Source organism: Salmo salar, chromosome 12 (genome assembly GCF_965601325.2).
Source record: "Salmo salar chromosome 12, fSalSal1, whole genome shotgun sequence".
Classification (NCBI taxonomy): domain Eukaryota; kingdom Metazoa; phylum Chordata; class Actinopteri; order Salmoniformes; family Salmonidae; genus Salmo; species Salmo salar.
The window spans coordinates 96,820,401-96,829,378 of record NC_138302.1 but is presented as its reverse complement, the minus strand read 5'-3'; the positions used below and the strand labels follow the sequence as shown (position 1 = coordinate 96,829,378).

Below are 8,978 nucleotides of genomic sequence, written 5' to 3'. Positions count from 1 at the left end.
AGTCCTGTATCCCCCCACCACATCAACTACTAACACACCTAGTCCTGTATCCCCCACCACATCAACTACTAACACACCTAGTCCTGTATCCCCCCACCACCTGTATCAACTACTAACACACCTAGTCCTGTATCCCCCCACCACCTGTATCAACTACTAACACACCTAGTCCTGTATCCCCCCACCACATCAACTACTAACACACCTAGTCCTGTATCCCCCCACCACATCAACTACTAACACACCTAGTCCTGTATCCCCCCACCACCTGTATCAACTACTAACACACCTGGTCCTGTATCCCCCCACCACATCAACTACTAACACACCTAGTCCTGTATCCCCCCACCACCTGTATCAACTACTAACACACCTAGTCCTGTATCCTCCACCACATCAACTACTAACACACCTAGTCCTGTATCCCCCCACCACATCAACTACTAACACACCTAGTCCTGTATCCCCCCACCACATCAACTACTAACACACCTAGTCCTGTATCCCCCCACCACATCAACTACTAACACACCTAGTCCTGTATCCCCCCACCACATCAACTACTAACACACCTAGTCCTGTATCCCCCCACCACATCAACTACTAACACACCTAGTCCTGTATCCCCCACCACATCAACTACTAACACACCTAGTCCTGTATCCCCCCACCACCTGTATCAACTACTAACACACCTAGTCCTGTATCCCCCCACCACATCAACTACTAACACACCTAGTCCTGTATCCCCCCACCACCTGTATCAACTACTAACACACCTAGTCCTGTATCCCCCCACCACATCAACTACTAACACACCTAGTCCTGTATCCCCCACCACCTGTATCAACTACTAACACACCTAGTCCTGTATCCCCCCACCACATCAACTACTAACACACCTAGTCCTGTATCCCCCCACCACATCAACTACTAACACACCTAGTCCTGTATCCCCCCACCACATCAACTACTAACACACCTAGTCCTGTATCCCCCCACCACATCAACTACTAACACACCTAGTCCTGTATCCCCCCACCACATCAACTACTAACACACCTAGTCCTGTATCCCCCACCACATCAACTACTAACACACCTAGTCCTGTATCCCCCCACCACCTGTATCAACTACTAACACACCTGGTCCTGTATCCCCCCACCACCTGTATCAACTACTAACACACCTAGTCCTGTATCCCCCCACCACATCAACTACTAACACACCTAGTCCTGTATCCCCCACCACATCAACTACTAACACACCTAGTCCTGTATCCCCCCACCACCTGTATCAACTACTAACACACCTGGTCCTGTATCCCCCCACCACATCAACTACTAACACACCTAGTCCTGTATCCCCCCACCACCTGTATCAACTACTAACACACCTAGTCCTGTATCCCCCCACCACCTGTATCAACTACTAACACACCTAGTCCTGTATCCTCCACCACATCAACTACTAACACACCTAGTCCTGTATCCCCCCACCACATCAACTACTAACACACCTAGTCCTGTATCCCCCCACCACCTGTATCAACTACTAACACACCTAGTCCTGTATCCCCCACCACATCAACTACTAACACACCTAGTACTGTATCCCCCACCACATCAACTACTAACAAACCTAGTCCTGTATCCCACCACCACATCAACTACTAACACACCTAGTCCTGTATCCCCCACCACATCAACTACTAACACACCTAGTCCTGTATCCCCCCACCACATCAACTACTAACACACCTAGTCCTGTATCCCCCCACCACATCAACTACTAACACACCTAGTCCTGTATCCCCCCACCACATCAACTACTAACACACCTAGTCCTGTATCCCCCCACCACATCAACTACTAACACACCTAGTCCTGTATCCCCCCACCACATCAACTACTAACACACCTAGTCCTGTATCCCCCCACCACATCAACTACTAACACACCTAGTCCTGTATCCCCCCACCACATCAACTACTAACACACCTAGTCCTGTATCCCCCCACCACATCAACTACTAACACACCTAGTCCTGTATCCCCCCACCACATCAACTACTAACACACCTAGTCCTGTATCCCCCCACCACATCAACTACTAACACACCTAGTCCTGTATCCCCCACCACATCAACTACTAACACACCTAGTCCTGTATCCCCCCACCACATCAACTACTAACACACCTAGTCCTGTATCCCCCCACCACATCAACTACTAACACACCTAGTCCTGTATCCCCCCACCACATCAACTACTAACACACCTAGTCCTGTATCCCCCCACCACATCAACTACTAACACACCTAGTCCTGTATCCCCCACCACATCAACTACTAACACACCTAGTCCTGTATCCCCCCACCACATCAACTACTAACACACCTAGTCCTGTATCCCCCACCACATCAACTACTAACACACCTAGTCCTGTATCCCCCCACCACATCAACTACTAACACACCTAGTCCTGTATCCCCCACCACATCAACTACTAACACACCTAGTCCTGTATCCCCCCACCACATCAACTACTAACACACCTAGTCCTGTATCCCCCACCACATCAACTACTAACACACCTAGTCCTGTATCCCCCCACCACATCAACTACTAACACACCTAGTCCTGTATCCCCCACCACATCAACTACTAACACACCTAGTCCTGTATCCCCCCACCACATCTGCTGCCAACACTGTCAACAGAACATTCCACACAGAGCACCATGTAATCCTCTGCTTCCTCTCTCTCTGTCTCTGTCTCTGTCTCTCTGTGTGTGTGTGTGTGTGTGTGTCTCTGTGTGTGTGTGTGTGTGTGTGTGTGTGTGTGTGTGTGTGTGTGTGTGTGTGTGTGTGTGTGTGTGTGTGTGTGTGTGTGTGTGTGTGTGTGTGTGTGTGTGTGTGTGTGTGTGTGTGTGTGTCATAGCGAAAAAGAACAAGGCAAGATGAATACTCTGTGGCAGGCAGACAGGACTCTGCGCTGCATGTGGCTGGCCAGGAAGATCCCAGCCGGGCCCTCTAACATCCGCTGTATCCCACGCCTGCTGGAGATGGACGTCAACCGAGGAAGAGTCAACGCAATGCGCACCCTGCACGCTAGGTAAGACGGTGGAATGTTTGTGCCACGGATTTAAACTAGAATTACTCACTAGGGGCTGTCTTTCTTTTGGGGAACACTCTGCACACCCCACAGGCTAGATTAGGCATGCTACCATGCTACAACGTCCAATTGCAGACAATGTTCTTCACCCCAGGTCCTGGGGACTACCTCAGTGGGTTTAGGACGTTTGTTATTCCTAACCCAGACGCAGTAATGAACACACCAGGAAACGTGCAGTAGATGTTGTTGCTCTATCGTAGGATGACTGGTGTGCTGAATCAGATATTTCTGGATGGAGCAGATCAGGACAGTGATGTGGAGGAGATGTTTTACCCGTTAGATCAATAAATCACCGTATCACCACTATAGTCCTTGTTTTCTGTCATTGTTTTGTGCAGATTAGAGTTTCTCTGCAGTGAAACAATATTGTTGCTTCATATCTATAACCATTTTATTGAGATATTTTTTATAAAGTGTAAAGACAAAAAAAAGTGTAAATGCAGTATCGTAACAAAAAAGAAATTACATTTGAAGCGTACATTTACAAATGTGATATGATTTTGTTTTGCATTAATTTACAAAACAATATAACTCAGTGGAGAATGTCTGAATTGAACCAATAGAACATTGAAATGCATTAAGAATTGCGTCCCCTGGCTTGGAAGTCTTGACACCTAGGTAATGCAGAATGCTGTCCATGCCATTTCAGTTCACAGTCTTGTATAACTAACCTTGTGGGACACAAAATTCAGTCCCATTCAAAATCCTATTTTCCCTAACCCCTAACCTTAACCCTAAACCTAACCCTAGCTGCCAACCCTAACCCAGTGGTGTAAAACTACTTTCAAGTAGTACTTAAGTCATTTTTTTTGGTATCTGTACTTTACTATTTTTATTTTTGACAACTTTTCCTTTTACTTCCCTACATTCCTAAAGAAGATAATGTACCTTTTACTCCATATATTTTCCTTGTCACACAAAAGTACTCGTTACATTTTGAATGCTTAGCAGGACAGGAAAATGGTCCAATTCACTCACTTATCAAGAGAACATCCCTGGTCATCCCTACTGCCTCTGATGTGGCGGACTCACTAAACTCAAATGTTTCGTTTGTAAGTGATGTCTGAGTGTTGGAGTGTGCCCCTGGCTATCTGTAAATTTTAAAAACAAGAAAATGGTGCTGTCTGGTTTGCTTAATATAAGGAGTTTGAAATTATTTATACTTTTACTTTTGATACTTAAGTACATTTTATCAATTACATTTACTTTCAATACTTAAGTATATTTAAAACCAAATACTTTTAGACTTTTACTCAAGTAGTATTTTACTGGGTGACTTTCACTTTTACTTGAGTCATTTTCTACTAACATATCTTTACTTTTACTGAAATATGACAATTGGGTACTTTTCCACCAGTGCCCTAACCCTTACCTTAGCCCTTACCCTAACCTTAATCCAAAAACCTAACCTTAACCCTAACCCTAGCTCCTAACCCTAAACTTAACCTAATTCTAACCCTAACACTAATTCTAACCTTAACCCTAAACCCCCTAGAAATAGCATTTGACCTTGTGGGGACCAACAAAATGTCCCCAGTTGATCAAAATGTTTTTGGTTTTTGTTTACTATTCTTGTGAGGACCTTTGGTCCCCAGAAGTATAATTAAACACATCCATAGATACACAATCCATCCATACATGTTCCATCCAAACAGTAAGCATGTTTTCTACTACCTCTGTTTATAGGCCACGTTAGATCTTGTTTCCTGACAGGATTCTATCAATGAATCACACTCTCAAAAGGCCTCTGTTTTAGCCAAGGATAAAAGGCAAGGTTTACAAGCTGGGTTTGTCCCCTGACACCAAGTTCAAAGTGAACAGCTGGGATTACTGTTGAGACTCAGCCCATGTCTCAATCCCTGGATGAAGCAGGTAACTGAATGCCGTAGTTTCAGACCTAGTTGCTGCAGGACCAGGATCGAGGTGTCACCAACTCCCAGAAGCTATCCTGTTGAGAGATCACACACACACGCATAAACACACACCGTTTAGAAAAGCATTGTCACTTGTTTGGAAAACATTGCGACTGTTTTTGTGGTTTAATTTACTGCAGTGTGCTAAATCCGGGTTACACAGAGTGGTTCTTGGTCGTCTTTAAATAAATCTACTTAGAAGGAAAAGTATACACCTCACACACTTATAAAAAGAAGACGCCTGTACCATGTCAGGTATAGAGTTGAAATGTATTACGTTTTGAGTTTGTATCCTAATATTACACTTTATATACATCACAGAAGACTGAAATATAATAAAGCCGTTTGCCATAGAAACATCAGATTTTCTGCTGTTTAAAAAAAAAGTAATGTTTATTCATTTTGAAATTATAATAAATATCCATATCCACATGCTAACACGTGTGGTGTGTGTGTGTGTGTGTGTGTGTGTGTGTGTGTGTGTGTGTGTGTGGGGGGGGGAGTTGTGTGTGTGTGAGGGAGTTGTGTGTGTGTGTGTGGGAGTTGTGTGTGTGTGTGTGTGCGCGCGCATACGGGCGTGAGTGAGGGTGAAACTGTGTGTGTGACGCACGTGTGTGTGTGACGATGTGTGGGTGTTTGCTTGCGTGTGAGACTAGTGGGAAAGTGACGAGGACAGAGAAAGACGGAAACAGAGAGAGACTACTTTCTGTATTTGCGCCACAGTCAGATGAATATATTTTATGAGGCCTGACAACACTGTCATAATGTTGTACTGCAGTACTGACATAATGTTGTACTAGGTACTGCAGTATTGCAGTGCTATCATAACGTGGTACTGGGTACTGCAGTATTGTAGTGCTATCATAACGTGGTACTGCAGTATTGCAGTGCTATCATAACGTTGTACTGCAGTATTGCAGTGCTATCATAACGTGGTACTGCAGTATTGCAGTGCTATCATAACGTGGTACTGCAGTATTGCGGTGCTATCATAACGTGGTACTGCAGTATTGCAGTGCTATCATAACGTGGTACTGCAGTATTGCAGTGCTATCATAGCGTTGCACTGGGTACTGCAGTGCTATCATAACGTGGTACTGCAGTATTCCAGTGCTATCATAACGGTACAACAGTATTGCAGTGCTATCATAACGTGGTACTGCAGTATTGCAGTGCTATCATAACTTTGTACTGTGTACTGCAGTATTGCAGTGCTATCATAACGTTGCACTGGGTACTGCAGTATTGCAGTGCTATCATAACGTGGTACTGCAGTATTGCAGTGCTATCATAACGTGGTACTGCAGTATTGCAGTGCTATCATAACGTGGTACTGCAGTATTGCAGTGCTATCATAACGTGGTACTGCAGTGCTATCATAATGTGGTACTGCAGTATTGCAGTGCTATCATAACGTGGTACTGCAGTATTGTAGTGCTATCATAACGTGGTACTGTGTACTGCAGTATTGCAGTGCTATCATAACGTTGCACTGCAGTGTTTTCTAATCCTGTAGCAAGAGGAAATGTGAATCATTTTGTGGATTAATGTGCATTTCTATGAGCATTGGCTAATGTCTCATAACATTGTATTGGATCGTTCATAGTTATCTAGCTGTAACCCAGCGTAATATATGTAAACATATGGTATATAATGTCTGTGGGTGATACCTACCCCAGTGCGAGGACAGTGTATCTGGGCGTACCACTCCTGGCAGTACAGACACACCATGACCCCTTGTCCAATGAACAGACAGGTCCACATCATGATGTTCCACACAGGACTCTTCCTCTTGTCGTTCAGAGTGAAGTTGAACGCCACTGAGAGAGAGAGAGAGAGAGAGAGATCATCAAACCATTTTCTGTTGGCAAAGTAAATCATTTCAAGTTACAGTGTATAATCACAGAGGTATTCTTGAATGCATATTAAAGGGACTAGACTTAATCTATGTCTGGGAAACTGGCCAATATAGTCTATGGCTCTGGATCATCTCTGATGACAGTGCAGAGGCAGAACGTGTGTGTGTGTGTGTGTGTGTTTGCGTGCATGCGTGTGTTTGTGTTTGTGTCATGTGTGTGTTTGTGTCATGTGTGTGTGGTGTTAGGTGTGTGTGTGTGTGTGGCTCACCTCCGAAGAAAGCGAAGAGACAGAACATTACTGGGTAGAAGAATCCGAAGCCCAGGGTGAAGACATATTCATGGACCAAGGCTGACATGGCGAACACTGACAACATGGCTGCCGTACGGAACTTCCTCCTGGACAGCTACAGTCAGGGGTTACAGGTCAAAGGTTAGGGGTTGGACAGGGTCACAGGGACGAGTGGACATACACAATGAACACGACACTAGTTGTGTCCAAAATGACACCCTATTCTCTTTATAGTGCACCATTTTTAACCTGATGTGGGTAACAGGGTATCGTTTGAGACACTTCGTCTCTCCATATAAAAAGCCTTCACTTGTACTGAGACTCATTTTAAAGTAACTTCTTTAACTGTGAAGCAAGTCACATAATGTCTTTGTAATACTGTTCATTTGCCATTCAAACATTCCATAATCCTGCGCCAGAGGCGAAACGAGAGGGATTAACTGCCCATCCAGCAGGTGGTGTTTTTATGAATGGTGGTCAACGAGAGTGTTGAATTTGGTTAACAAAACATTTAATGGCTTATTTAGAAGTTTCGTAATGATCAGGTTGAAACGAGCGTACTGATATACATGACATCCTGGCAACTTTGGGAAAAAAACATTATCGGAGGTGTGCCTGGCGGCACTAGTTAACACTGCCGCAAACTCATAAACCCTGTCTATTTTTACAATTTATCTTATTCAAATGATTTTAAAAATAACCTTAACCACACTGCTAACCTTATGCCTAACCTTAATTAAAACCAAAAAACACATTTTTGTTTTCATACATTTTTAAGATGCCAATTTTGACTGTGGTAACTAGTGGAAACCGTTGTGCCTATTCTTTACACATCTATCTGCCCTCTCATTGGCTAGAATGGTCCCACCTGATCTTGCCTTCTCCCGACTAGCTTCCATTTTTTTTATATGTATTTTTATTGTTAGAGTGGCCGCTACAGTATCTGGTTAATACGTATAATGGATAATCTGTGCCTGCACTAATTTCCAATTGCACACACCAAAATGCTAATTGTCTTCATATTAAATAAAATGTTATTAGTCACATGCGCCGAATACAACTGGTGTAGATATTACAGTGAAATGCTGACTTACGAGCCACTAACCAACAGTGCAGTTAAAAAAAAATACAGATATGAATAAGAGATAAAAGTAACAAGTAATTAAAGAGCAGCAGTAAAACAACAATAGTGAGACTATATACAGGGGGTACCGGTACAGAGTCAATGTGGAGGCTATATACAGGGTGTTACGGTACAGAGTCAATGTGGAGGCTATATACAGGGGGTACCGGTACAGAGTCAATGTGGAGGCTATATACAGGGGGTACCGGTACAGAGTCAATGTGGAGGCTATATACAGGGGGTACCGGTACAGAGTCAATGTGGAGGCTATATACAGGGGGTACCGGTACAGAGTCAATGTGGAGGCTATATACAGGGGGTACTGGTACAGAGTCAATGTGGAGGCTATTTCCAGGGGGTACTGGTACAAAGTCAATGTGGAGGCTATATACAGGGGGTACCGGTACAGAGTCAATGTGGAGGCTATATACAGGGGGTACTGGTACAGAGTCAATGTGGAGCTATTTCCAGGGGGTACTGGTACAGAGTCAATGTGGAGGCTATATACAGGGGGTACCGGTACAGAGTCAATGTGGAGACTATATACAGGGGGGTACCGGTACAGAGTCAATGTGGAGACTATGTACAGGGGGTACCGGTTAGTTGAGGTAGTATGCAC

The 8,978-nt window shown here is 44.2% G+C and overlaps 1 protein-coding gene across 2 annotated transcripts in view; it reads right to left on the bottom strand.

Annotated features, from left to right (window-relative positions):
- Nucleotides 1-3,548: 3,548 nt before the first annotated feature.
- soat2 (sterol O-acyltransferase 2) overlaps nucleotides 3,549-8,978 on the bottom strand; it is a 36,856-nt gene continuing 31,426 nt past the window's right edge. For both annotated transcript variants that reach the window (XM_045691934.2, XM_045691935.2), the window contains exons 13-15: nucleotides 7,216-7,351; nucleotides 6,763-6,908; nucleotides 3,549-5,123 (exon numbers count right to left, since the gene is read on the bottom strand). In XM_045691934.2, the coding sequence (XP_045547890.1) occupies nucleotides 5,073-5,123; nucleotides 6,763-6,908; nucleotides 7,216-7,351 (333 nt within the window). In that variant the 3' untranslated portion in view covers nucleotides 3,549-5,072. The remainder of the gene's footprint in view (nucleotides 5,124-6,762; nucleotides 6,909-7,215; nucleotides 7,352-8,978) is intronic.